The following is a 13,876-nucleotide window of genomic DNA, read 5'->3' on the forward strand; positions in this document are numbered from 1 at the left end:
TTTCAGTCCAGTTTAGGGGTGTTTCGGTATTTTTTGGTCCAGTTTTGGGACCTTTGGGGGGGTTTTTTTGGTCCAACTTTGGGGATGTTCGGGAGGACTTTTTGGCCCAATCCGGGGATTTTTAGAGGGTTTTTTTAGTCCCATTTTGGGGATGTTTGGGAGGATTTTCTGGCCCAATATGGGTATCTTTGGGAGGATTTTTTAGTCCGATTTTGGGGAGATTTTTTTGTCCAGTTTTGTGATTTTGGGGAGGATTTTTTGGTCCAATTTTGGGGATGTTTGAGAGGATTTTTAGCCCAGTTTGGGGGCTCTTTGAGAGTATTTTCTGTCCAGTTTTAGGCACGTTTGGATGATTTTTTTGGCCCGATTTCCGGGCAGAGATAACAAAGGGCTCCGGCGGATCCCTGTGTGGGGCGGGGGGGATTCGGGGGTGTCCCGGGGGGGATTTGGGGGTGTCCCGGGGGGGATTTGGGGGTGTCCCGGGGGGGATTCCCGAGGATCCCGGATCCCACCGGGATCCCGGAGCAGCGCTGGGAGCGGGGGGAGGCGCGGGGGGCACAAAAGGAGGAGGGGGAGCAGAGAGGGGCTCCGCAAACAAAGGAATTTCTGAAAATCCGCGCACAGATCGCGCCGGGGACTCGGCTCCGCTGCTCCTCTCAAGCTCTGAGGGTTTTTTCCCCCAAAAAATTTATTTTTGTAGGGCCCAGAGCCCCTCGGAGCCAAACCGCGGCGGTTCCGCCCTCCCACCGCACAATCCCCCTCTCCCAAAGCGCAAAAATCCGATTTTTCTGTAACACCGAGACGAGAAGACAAACCCTGTTAGGCCCAGAACGATTAAACCGGGAGAAATCACAAATAAATCAACTTTTAATATTTTTCCCTCTATTTTTTTTTGCCCTTTCCCTGTTTTCCAGGGCCGGCCAGGCGGAGTTTCGCTGGGCTGGGGGCCGAGCACAAAGTGCAGCCTCGGGGAGGTCAAGGGGTTTGCGAGGTCACTCCCCGGCTATAAAACCCGGCTAATCGCCCAGAAAAAGTGTCCTCTGCGTGACCTCCATCCCCGAGCGCAGCTCGCCCCTGTCTCCCCGATTTTCCCTTTTTTTTCTTTTTTTTTTTCCTTTTTTTTTTATCCCGGAGAAATTCCCGCATCGCTGGAGGGACGGGACAGCGAAAATCCCGGGATAAAAAAAGGCCGGAAAATGGGAATATTCCGAGTTTCTGGGGCGGCCTAAACCGGGAATGTTGGCATTTCCTTGGACAGCTTTAAGAGGGAATAATCCCAGTTTCTGAGGAGGCCTAAACTGGGAATTTTCCCAGTCCTGGGACGGTTTTGAACCAGGAATATTCATATTTCCTGGGACAGCTTTAACTGGGAATTTTCCCGGTTCCTGGGATGGTTTTGAACCAGGAATATTCGCATTTCCTGGGACAGCTTTAACCCCCGATGTTCCCAGTTCCTGGGACAGCCTCAAACCGGGAATTTTCGAATTTCCTGGGACAGGTTTAAACTGGGAATATTCCCAGTTCCCGGGACAGTTTTAAACTGGGAATATTCCCAGTTCCTGGCCCACCCAGCGGACGCTCCACCAAACCCTCCCCAAACCGTCCCGTGAGAGATTTAACGCAGAAAAAAACCGAAGAAAAACCGACTTTGACTCATAAAAAATCCCAAATCCCTCAAATCTCCACCACAAAACCCCAACCGCGTCCAGCCCCAAAACCAGGAGGAATTAAAAGAAAAACCCCAAACCCCTCTCGCCACTGACGCGCCTCAAAACTTTCTCTGCCAACTCAAAAAAAAAGAAAAAAAATCCAAAAAAAAAAGGAAAAGAAGGAAAAACTTTGAGTTCCTCTTTCCCCCTCTAATTTATTATTTTAACTCCTTTTTTTTTCCTTCGAATTTCACCCGAATCTGCGGCGGAGGGAGGCCACAGCCCCGTCCCGAAGGCAGCTCCGTTACCTGGTTCGCTCCCAAATCCTTTTTCCCTCATGGCTTTGGGGCGGTTTCTTCCAAACCGAGACAGCTCTGGGGGAAGGCGGCGAGGCCGCGGCGTTTTTGCCTTTCCTCCCCCCAAATAATGAAAAAATTTTCACCTTTCGGGGTTTTATTATCAGCAATATTCTTATTATTAATTATTATTACGGTTCTGCTCGGCCCTGAAGGTTTCTTGGAGGAGTCCGGGTGCTTTTTTGCCGACAGACGGTCTGCGGAGATTTGCTGTTGAATAACAATGGGAAAAGGGATAAGTATTTAAAGAAAAGAAGTGATTAATGATTTTTCTGCATAATTCTCGCATTTTTCTTGCCTTCTGTCCGCTCCTAATGGCTGTGAACTTTTGGGGCCTATAGAAATCTCCTTTTCTCCCCCTTCCACCCCATTCACGCTCCCCCAGCTTTGATTTGCCTCTTTAGACCCCGCATTCCTGCGAGCATTTGCCTCTTTTTTTTTTTTTTCCTTTTTTCCCCTTTTTTGGGGGGTTTTAAACTCCCGGTTTTGGCCATTCTTAGGAGCCCCCTCTCGAAAATCGCACCCTCTTCACAAGCGCCAGCAGATCAAAGCGAGGAGGAGCAGCGGAATAAAATGCAACAACAACAAAACAAAGCGAATCACCCCCCAAACCTTCAGGAATTAGAATAAAATACAGCCCTGGCCAAAAAAAAAGTCAATAAACCCAGAAACTTTCAAGTTTTGAAGTCGCCACCTCTAAAAACGCCAGAATTAAACCAAAAAATTCCAGCCATAAATGAGATTTTTTTGAGCATCCCACCGTGCAGAGCCCGGACCATGTGACCCCATCAATATTATTTATATATATATATATATTTTTTAATATTAAAAATGGATGAAAAGAAACTCCCAGCGGGGTTTTGTTTCAATTTTGGGGGCGGAATTTTGAGGGGGGGACACTTTTATTGTCGCAAGGTGCCGAGGTGACGAATCCTCGCTGCTCTGGGACATTTCCAGCCCTGCCTTTGTCTCTGGATAAAGCCGGGAGGGCAAAATTTGGGTCCTTTTTGCGGATTTTTGGAGATTTTCGTGAAGATTGAGCAAATTAGCAAAGCCCTTTTAAAATTATTTATTATTATTAGTAGTATTTTTATTATTTCCTTTCTATACTTTATGTACGTTATATACTTTATATACTTTATATATTTTATATAAAGTATATACTCCATATATTTATATGTTTATACATATATATTTTATGTTTATATTTATATATTTATATTTATGTATTTATGTATTTATATATTTTATATAAATTTATATAAATATATATATAAATATATAAATATATAAAATTTATATATATATTTATATAAAATATATTTTTATATAAGTATAATTATATATAAATATAATTATATATAAATATATTTGTATTTTTATATATACTTATATCTATGCTTCTATTTGTACTTGTACTTATATATACACTTAAATCTCTACCTATATTTAAATTTAATGTGTTTTTTATCCTCAGCAGCACCTATATTTAAATTTTATCTATTTTTTACTATCATCATCATCACTACCATTATTTTAGAGGGGGATTTTCTTTTTTCCACCCCCCTTGGAAGGACAAGAACCTTTTCTTTCTCTCCGTCCCTAACCCACAACCGCCAGGTTATTTTTGCCCTCTTTTATTTTATTTTTTTTTTCCTCTCCTCGATCCTTCTCCACGAGAAAGAAAATGAAAATTAATACAAGAGCCGCGGCTCACAAAAGGAGCCATTTGTCTTCTTGATTATCTATTTGCTTGTCAGGCCCTGAGCTATCGCCGGAGCCGCTCCTTTTGTAAAACCCAAATTCGCAGGAAAAAAAAACCCCAAAACCCCCCAAACATCTGTGCCAAAATTAGACTCATTAACGCCTTAACTACCTCCGAGAAGGAGGGATTTTATCCCCTTTTTTTTATTTATTTTTAATCGTAAAATAATAATAAATAAATCAATCCCACCGGAGCGAGCGGCAAAGCGTTAATGAGCGCCCCCTTTTTGGGGAGAGCATTAATTTGTGCTTTGAACAAATAAATCATCACGCGCGGGGCTTAGCGGTGCTTAAAGCTGAGCCCGGCCTGCTCAAACATCTTTTGTTTTCATTACGGGGCTGACAGCGGAAAAAGAAAGGAGAAAAAAGGGAAAAAAAGGAGAAAAAACCAGTTTAATTCGTGGGTTTAAATAAATATGTTTATTTTTTTCCGCTTCCTTTCACCGACAAAATAAAATAACCTTAAAATAGCCACTGATAACAGACACCGTGGGGGAAAAAAAAAGGAGGAAAAAAGGATAAAAAGGATTAAAAAAAAGGAAAAAAGGAGGAAAAGATGGGAAAAAAGAAGAAAAAAAGGAAAAAAAAAAAAAGAAGAAAAAAAAGGAAAAAAGAAAAGAGAGAAACTGTTTAATTTAATGCGGGTTTAAACAAATATATTTATTTTTTCCTTTCCCTTTCATCCACAAAACAACTCGTATCGACACTGACAACAGAAACCCCTGGATAAACAGGAGAAAAAAGCGAAATAAACTATTTAATTCGTGGTTTTAAAGAAATATATTTATTTTCCACCCCGCTTTCGCCAATAAAACAACTCACACCCCCCTCCAGAAATAAACACACGGGGCAGATTCACAATGAAAAATTTATTTCCGAGTTGTGGCTGCGGTTTTTGGGGGTTTTTGGGGTTTTTGGGTATTTACAGGTAAATCCGGAGGACAAAGGGGGGATGGAGGGGTCGGGGGAGGAAGGGACAAACCCCTCCCCTCCCCCCCGGCCCGAAATTCGCGTTTTTAGCCCCAAATCGGGGCAGGACGGTGGCGGAGGAGCCTCGGGGGTGACTCCAGGAGCCCCCAGTTCGTCCCAGTTCCTGCCCTAACCCCTCCCAGTTCCCCTCTCCCTCCCCACCCCCCCCCCCCCCACTCACAATGAACCGCTGGATTTAACAAAAAAACCCAAAAATCAAGAATTTGGTGAAATCCCTCTCCATCCTCTTCCTGTCTTTGTCCAACACCTCCTGCACCCAAATTTCCTCTTTTTTGTGTGGGTTTTGTTTGGGTTTTTTTGTTTCCCCGGTATCCGAGAGCTCCCAGCTCCCGGGAGGAGATTTTGGTTGTTTTTGTTGAGTTTTTGGTCTGTTTATTATAATTATTATGATTTTATTATTTTTTTCCTCTCTTCATCTCTGTCTCTTTGGGACAACGAGCCAGAAACTTCAGGTTTGGAAAGAAAGAGAAGAGAGGAAGGGATGGGGGAGGGAGGAATTTTAGAAAGAAAATGAAAAAGGAGGAAAAAAAAATGGGGAGGGGAAGAAATAAAGGGACAAAAAGAAAAAAAAATAAAGAAAAAGAAGGGGAATAGGAGAAAGAAAGGAGAAAAACTAAAAAAAAAAAAAAAGAGAGAAAAACAAAGGAAAAATGAAAGAAATTTTTCAAGAAAGGTAAAAATATAAATAAAATCTTAGAAAAAAATTAAAAAGGGGGCGGTGTAGCAAATCCAGTTCGCCTCGAAGAAACTGAGGCTCATTTATTAAAGTGAGCGCTGGTTGTCGAGGTAATAGCAGACATAAGGTCCATCCTTTGTACGGGAGAGTAAACATGACAAATGGGGCAGAGCTCGGCGTGATTAAAGATGAAACAAGGATCCATCTTAGCCAAATCTGGCAAAAAAAAACCTTCCCCAGCCTCCTCCTCACGGCTTTGTGCGGCAGCTGAGCCTGGCTCTGTCCCCTCTATAAATAAAATTCCCCCCGCGTTTAAAATAATAATTAAAGTGGGGAAAAGAAATGATAAAAATTGGAATTATGGCGCGTTTCTGTGGAAGCTGGCGCGGCTCCATCCTCGGGGCGGTCATAGGGCGGCGGCCGGGCCGTGGGGCCGGGATTGGGACGCTCCTGGTGGGGTTTGAGTTTGGGATCCTCCTCCTGGAGGGAGCTGCAGGGAGGAGGAGGAGGAGGAGGAGGAGGAGGAGGAGGAGGAGGAGGAGGAGGAGGAGGAGGAGGAGTTCGACCTGATCTTGGTGTTGGGTAACTTGTGGTCCTTTTTCCACTTCATGCGGCGGTTCTGGAACCAGATCTTGATCTGGCGCTCGCTCAGGCACAGCGAGGTGCGCGATCTCGATCCTCCTGCGCCGGGTCAGGTACCGGTTGTAGTGAAATTCCTTCTCCAGCTCCAGCACCTGCTGCCGCGTGTAGGCGGTGCGGGAGCGCTTGGGCTCCCCTCCGGAGAAGTTGGGGTTCACTGAGAGGCCGGGAAGGAGGCGAAAAAGGGAAAAAAAAAAACAAAAACGGGGGGAAAGGTGTGAAAATGCGGGAGAAAAAATGGGGGGATGAGTGAAGAGGTAAAAATTTAAAAAGAGGGAAATATGTGAAAATGAAAAAAAAAAAAAGAAGAAGGGAGGTATGTGAAAATACAAAAATAAAAAAAAAAGAAGAAGGGAGGTATGTGAAAATACAAAAATAAAAAAAAAAGAAGAAGGCAGGTATGTGAAAATACAAAAATAAAAAAAAAAGAAGAAGGGAGGTATGTGAAAATACAAAAATAAAAAAAAAAAAAAGGGGAAAATATGTGGAAATGCAACGAAAAAAAGGTCAGGAATAAGTGAAAATGCAAAAATAAAGAAGGGGAAAAAGTGAAAATACAACAAAAAAGAAGGAGGAAATAAGTGAAAATGCAACAAAAAAAAGAAGGGGGAAATATGTGAAAATACAAAAATAAAAAAGAAGGGGGAAGAATGTGTGAAAATACAAAAAAAGAAGAAGGGGAAATAAGTGAAAATACAAAAAAAAAAAAAAAAGAAAAGAAGTGGATATGTGAAAATAAATAAAAAGGGGGGATATGTGAAAATACAAAAAGGAAAAGGGGGATATGTGAAAACACACACAAAAAAAGGAGGGGAAAGATGTGAAAATGGAATAAAAGTGGGGGAAAGGTGTGAAAACGCCAATAAAAAAAAAAGGGGGAGGGGGAAAGTGAGGGGAGGACACACAAATATAAAAGGAAATAATGAGGGGAAAACACAAAAAGAATTATAAAAGAGGGAAAAAAGAGATAGGAAAACACACACGAGAAAATAAAGAGGGGAAAACACACAGGGAAAAAATGGAAAAAATAAGGGGAAAACAAATAAAAAATGAGGGGGGGAAAAAGAAAAGCAGAATTACCGAGCTGTTCCTTCAATGGGTTCCTCCCCTCCTCAAAAAATTACAAAAAACAGAAAAAGAAAGCGCCACACATTCTTTGGAAGGGGGAAGTTGCTTAAAAAAATAATAATTACGAGGCAAATCTTTTTAAAAACATCCCCAGATCCGCAAATCTCCTCCTCCATCCTCACGCCTGGCGCGCTCTCCCGTCTGATTTTCTGATTTTCTGATTTTCTGATTTTCTGCGCTCCCCCAGACGCGTTTTCCGCGCTCTGTGCGCGGGGAAATTCGCGTTTGTGCACACGCGGCTCCGCCGGGGCAGCGCGGAATTCTCCCCAAAAGTTCCCGCTGCACGCCGGAAAAGTGGCGAGAGCGGGAGGTCTAAAAAAATCCCTTAAAAAGAAAAGAAAAAAAAAAAGAAAAAAAAAAGAAAAAAAAAAAGGAAAAAAAAAAAAGGAAGAAAAAAAAAGAGGGGAAATAAAAGAGGAAAAAAAAAAAAAAAGAGGGCAGGGGAGGGGAAAATAGTAAAAGTTTACTCAACCCGCCACTTAAATACAAATTACCAAAACATAAAACTTCACTTATGAAGATTCAACAGCCATAAAAAAAAAGAGAGAAGAAAAAAAAAAGAAAAAAAAAGAGAGAGAGAGAGAGAGAGAAGCCTGCAAGAAATCGGAGGAGGATGGTAACAGAGACTTCAAAGGCACATGGCCAAGCAGAGCAATAAAAATTTATGGAGGATGTAATTATAGCGCTCTGCAAACAGGCGCTCGTAAATCTCCGCGGAATGGTTCTTTTACAACCGGCGCAAGAAGATTTCTACAAGACTTCGAGGTGCTACTTAAACCATAAAGCGGAGCCGCTTCTTTTATTTTTTTTTTTTTTCCTCTCTTTTTCCTTTCCCCCCTTCACTTACCCGTGCTTACATGGACTTTTTTCATCCAGGGGTAAACCACGGGCTCCTTGCACGCCGAGGGGCTCGGCTTGGCCGAGCTTTGGCTGCACGAAGGCGGCGGGCTGGGGGTGCCCCGCTCCTCCCGGGGCTCCCGGGGCTCCGGGAGGCGGCTCCGGGCGCGGAGGGGAGCGCGGGGGGCGGCGGAGCCCTGGCAGGCCGGGTAGAGCTGCTGCTGGCAGGCGGAGCGAGCCTCGAACATCGCCTCATGCTGGAACGCGTCCTGGCCGTGCCGCTGGGCGCCGTAAAACTGCGGCGAGTGATTGCTCGGAAGGTAATCGCTGTGGGAATATTCCTCGCAGGGTGGGAACTTGGGGTCCACGTAGTTGGAGTTGATCAAGAACGAGCTCATGGCCATTAATTTCTTAAGAGAATTGCACACACGCGCTCGCGGGGGGGAAATATATATATAGATATAGATATATATGGATCTCTCTCTCTCCCTCTGTCTCTTTCTCTGCTTAAAATTTATTCCTGTGCCCCCCACCCCACCCCCCCGCGTCTCCTCGCTCGTTTTCCTGTGCCTGGAACCCTCCTACTCACTGTCAAGTGAACAAAGTTGGGTCCATGTGACAGCGCGGGCCAATGGCGAGGGGCACGGCGAGCCCCGGATCAGGAAAACCTGCCCAGCCCGGGGCTCTCCCGGGGCCCCCCGGCATCCCCGGGGACGCTGCCGGGGGCTGCCCGCTCCCCTCCGCTCGGCTCCGCTGCGCTCCGGCCCCTCCGGTGGCCCCGGGCTCGGCAGCGCCCCGCGGGCGAGCGGCGACACCCCCGGCTGGCCCACCCCCCCCGGGGGTGTGTCCTGGGCCGGGGACACTCGGGAAGGGCGGTGGGCACAGCCAGGCCGCCCCCTCCCCTTCCCCCGGCCAGACAGGGGTTAGGAGAGGAGGTAAAAATGAGATTTTTATCCGGGGTTCGCGGGGGGATCTCGGGGGACGGAGCCCCCCGGCCCCGGCCCGCAGCTGAGCCGCGGCCCCCCCGCGCCCCCGGGAGAGGCGACCCGGGAGGGGACAGAGATGGATGGGGCTCGCCGGGGATCGATCAGGAATTCATCAGCTAATTCGGGGTGCCCGCGCTCCGAAATCACATTTAGGCCGCCTCGGAGATGGAGCGTTTTCCCACGCGCCGGTGCGGGGGGGAAAAAAAGAAAAAAAAAGAAATAAAAGAAATAAAATAAAATAAAATAAAATAAAAGGAGCCGGTGCTCCGAGCGAGAAATGCGAGGGCTTGGTGAACAATTACAAAAGCGAATTAGCCCGAGTCCTTAAGGCGTCTTCGCCTCGCCCCCGTGGCGATAAAGGCGCTGTAAAAACCGCGGCGACCCCGCAGCCTTTGAAAAGCCCCCCCCGATCCCCCCGGGCAGAGCCCGGGCAGCGCGGTCCTATCGATAATATCGATTATTGCCATTATTACGATCGAATTTCAATCGATGTCAGCGCGGAATTAAAGCCCAGGCGGGACCCCCCGGCCGCCCCCTCCCCAAACGCGCAGCTCCGCGTTTATCTCCGGGTTTGATCGCGGAGTTGAGCTGAGGTCAAACGCAAAGGATTTATTTATCTGCAGCCCTAAAGCGATTTTCTGCTCAAACCCTCCTTCCCACCCTCTGAATTTTGGGGTTTTTGGGGTTTTTTTGGGGGGGTTTAAATGGCTTCTGGGTTTGTAGTGTTTGTGTCAACTACATATTCCCCTAGATACGAATTTGTGACCCAACTTCCTCTACACAAATTCGGATCTACAGGGTACATATAGAAGACAGATGCGTCCTCCTCGGCACAGATCTTCTGCTGCCGCCTCACTTCTCTTCTGGGGCAAAGTTTGGGGGTTTTGGGAAAATCTGGGGTTGAAATAATCCCTGGTGAGGGGAAAAGGCGATCAGGGAAAGCAGCGAGGCAGGGGCTGGAGAGCTCGCGGGGGAGGAAAATCGTGATTTTCCCACCCTCCTCTCCACACCTTGGCCATTAATTTGGGGTGAAAAACAATAATTTCCTGGGCTGAACGCGGACTCGGGAGCGCAACGAGCCGCGAACCCAAAATTCCGCCTTTTAACAGAGAAATCCCCCGAGCGCCGTCCCCACCCCGCCCTGAAAGTCTCGTCACGATTTTCTGATGAGCAGCGCAAAGATTTCATCTTTTTTTTTCTTTTTCTTTTTTTTTCGTTCTTGGAGGTCACCCAAGGTTTGGGTTTAGCCGTGCGTGTGCGGGTAAATGATAAAAAAAAAGGAATAAAAAAAAAAGAGAGAGAGAGAAAGAACCAGATGAAAAGAAATACAGAATGTAAAGGCAGATGGGACGACAGGTTTTTTTTTAATGACAGGCAATTCTTTTTACAACCCGAGAAAAAGATCAAAGGCGTTTCATTTCCGAAAAAAGGGATATAAAGCAATAAAATATTCATACTGTCTAGGTAATGAACCTTCATTCGGAACTAATGAGGGTAGCATCATGTTGAGATTTCGTTGAAAATTACAGTTGCCCAAGAGATTAAAAGTAGAGCAGCCTCCCCTTTGCTTTTCTCTCTCTTTTTTTTTTTTCCTTTTTTTTTTTCCTTTTTTTTGTATTTCAAAAGGCGGAACATTTTCAGGTCAAGTATCTCCCGAATTAATTGCATTTAAATGCCGCAGCAGAGAGGGCATCAGGGAAAAGCTGCGTTAAAATCCCTCTCGATAGAATCAGCAGATTCCACCGACTCCCGCATTTTCCCTAAGAAAAATAATAATAAATAACAGTTCTGGCCAGGAATAAAATCCCCGAGTTCTCCCCATTCTCCGCTCAGGGATTTTTCAGGTACTCTGAGGTCAATAATCGCTTTTCCTGCTAAAAACTCCCAGCTAAACCCAAAATAACCGAGCGGCGCTTTAACAAACAAACCAAACGCATCAAAGAAAACCCAAAAAATCATTTTTTAGGCACATTAAAAAAAAAAAAAAAGGCAAATTTCCAGCAGAAGCAGCGAAATCTTTTTTTTTTCTTTTTTTCACCGAGCAGAATTTCCCACCTCCCACAGCAGCACCTCCAGCAAAATTCCAAATTTACCTTTTCCTCTAAAACCTGCATAAAAGTGAGGAGAGGAATCCGCTCCCACACCGCGGAGATGCCACAAAATCCCCTTAGAGCTCCTCTGATTTTTTATTTCTTTTTCATCCCCCCCCTCTCTCTCTGTTTTAGATTTTATTCCTCCTTCCCGACCCCCTCAGATTTATTTTATTCCGTTTTCTCCCAGTCTCTCTTTCAGCAGAAATATCCAGGCCTTATTCTCGATTTTTAACCCCCTCCCACATCCCTTTAAAAAAAAGAAAAATCGGATTTTTTTTCTCCTCTCGGTGACACGGCAGGGCCGGGGTTTGCCAACCAGCACCCCTAGCGTCTGCCAGGATCCTTCCTACCCCACCACACCTCCAAGAAATCCCAAAATTTCCGAATTTTCAACCCCCCCCCCGCACCTTTGGAAGTTTCAAACAGCGAATTTTTGGGATTTTTGGGGTTTTTTTGTTGTTTTCCATTTCAAAGTCACCTCGGTCGGGGTGGGGTCACCCCGGGGACGCCCCCGGCCCGTCCTTTTTTAATTTTATTTTTATTTTTGGAGGGGGATCCCAAACCCTTCCCGGAATCTCCTGGCGGCACCTGCCGGGTCTGGGGGTCTCGGGGTGACCCCAAACCCGGGCGCGTCCCCCCCGCCCCAGGTGCGGCTCCTACCTTGGCCGAGCGCGGCTCCTTCTCCCCGCAGGGGCTCCCGAGGGGGTTCAGGCGCTTCCCCCCAAAATTTGGGGAGATTTTGGAGGCGAAATCCTAAAAAAAACCCCATTAACCCCCCCCCACCCCACCCCTCTCTGCCTCCGCTTTTCCAGCGCGATTAATTCCGATTTAAACCCCTCTCTCCTCTCTCCCTCTCTTTCCTCCTTCTCCTTCTCCCACTTTGGATATTTTGATTTTTTTTGGATTTTTTTTTGAATGTTTTGGCGGGGTCCGGCCGCTCCCCCTCCCCCGCTCGCCCCCCCAGCCCCCCGCATTGTCCCCTCGGGCTTGCGGACCTGCTCCCGGCAGCGCCGGGAGGCCCTTCTGGAGCATTTTGGGGTGGGAAACCCGCAAGTTTTGGTATTAATCTCATACTTTGGCAGTCTTTGTTAAACAGCGAGGCGTGTCCGCAGCGCGGCGGCTGACCCGCGCTTCACCCCGAATTTTTAGGGCTTTTTTTTCTCTCTCTCTCTCTCCCTCTCTCTCTTTTTTTTTTTTTTTCTCCTTTTCCACCCGCCCCGAGGTGTTTTCCCCACTCCGATCGGGCCGCGATGAGGATGGAGATTTATTTTTTATTATTATTTGAATTTTTTTTATCTTTCTTTCTCTCCCCCTCCTTGCAAAAGCTTTCGTGTTTTTTTTTGTTTTTTTTTTTAATTATTATTATTATTATTTATTTTTGGGAATTCTCCCACAGAGCGCTGGAGGTCTGAGGGGTTTCTCCAGGGCAAGAACTTTTAATAAATTAGAATTTTATAAAAAGCGAGCGGTGCCTCTGAGCTGGATCGCGGCAGGGCAGGAGAGGTGGGAGTGAACCCACACCTGCTTTGGGAAGGGGCAAAATTCAGATTTTAACCCCCGGGCCGCTTAGTGCAGGCTTTAAAGGGGTAATAATGCCCAAAAAATGGGAATTTTGGGTGAATTGGGTGTGCTGGGCACGCGAGGAGCTCCCGGCGGGGTCGGGCTCGGGTCCCTGCGGGAATTCTCCTTTCACCCCCGCGATTCCACCACCAGCTCCGACACGGCCATAAAGGCGCGATTGGGGGAGTAAATCGCGATTAAAACGCGTATTCAACTGATTGTCCGGCGGAAAAAAACCCCAATAATAGAGAAAAAAACACCAAAAAAACCAACCCAGAACCGCGCTGACCCCAGGCCCGGCCGAGCCCGTCCCGGCGAGGGAGATAAATTAGAAATATCGCTGAAAATGATCCCTTTAATTTCCTCTGCCTGCCCTGCCCTCCCCTCCCGTCCCCTCCCCTCCCTCCAAAGCGGCTCCCGCGCCCCTAAATTGAAATTTAAACGCTGCGGCGGGGGAGCGAACACGAGAGGGGAGCGCTCCTTTACACACACATAGAAAATCATATATTTAATATTTTTGGGGGGTTGTTGTTGTTGTTTTTATTGCCGCCAAATGATACCTGCCGGTTTTAATACCCCGAAAATAAATGGCTTTTATTCGCCATTACCTGTGCCATAAACCCGGAGCAGAAATGAGTGTTGGCCAGAGATAAGTGCAGTAATTACAAGGGCGAGGAGATGGATCACCCGAGTCCCGGCTAAACGGTAGCCCTTATCCAGCGAGATTTTATAAATACCAAGCAAATTCACGGCAATTAATTAAAGCCGGGCCTTATCAGGCGAGACAAAACGCTCCTGGATTTTTTTTTTTTAATTTTTTTTTTTTTCAAGTGGAAAAATTCTCTCCTGGATTTTTCACCTACCCCCACGGACGCAGGGAAAGCAAATGGATTTTCCAGAACGCCTTTCCCAGGGCTCTAATATTCGCCCTCTTTCTCTCCCGAGGAAAAATGAGCCTTGTTAGGGAGTATTTAGTCCCTGGAAATATTTAAAAGCCGACAGCGGGGAGACAAAAAAATATAATTTTTTTTAAGTGAGGGAGGAGAGAAAATTCCCAAGGATTTTTTTTAAATTTTTTTTTTTTCCAGGAGGGTTCGCCTCGCTCCGAGTGTTTGCTTAAGGAGCGATTGAAAAGATCTTCCCCCGGTCCCAGTGCAAATAATATTTAAGAGTTTGGAGGGTTTCGAAGTCTGGCAGC

The 13,876-nt window shown here is 46.2% G+C and overlaps 1 protein-coding gene across 1 annotated transcript; it reads right to left on the reverse strand.

Annotated features, from left to right (window-relative positions):
• Positions 1–5,709: 5,709 nt before the first annotated feature.
• LOC134565597 (homeobox protein Hox-B4-like) lies at positions 5,710–8,744 on the reverse strand. The gene is given in 5 exon segments (XM_063425221.1): positions 5,710–6,096; positions 6,098–6,231; positions 8,050–8,449; positions 8,629–8,648; positions 8,651–8,744. Coding segments are annotated over 5 exon segments (903 nt in total). The 3' UTR covers positions 5,710–5,841.
• Positions 8,745–13,876: the final 5,132 nt, after the last annotated feature.

Source organism: Prinia subflava, unplaced genomic scaffold, assembly GCF_021018805.1.
Source record: "Prinia subflava isolate CZ2003 ecotype Zambia unplaced genomic scaffold, Cam_Psub_1.2 scaffold_60_NEW, whole genome shotgun sequence".
NCBI lineage: Eukaryota > Metazoa > Chordata > Aves > Passeriformes > Cisticolidae > Prinia > Prinia subflava.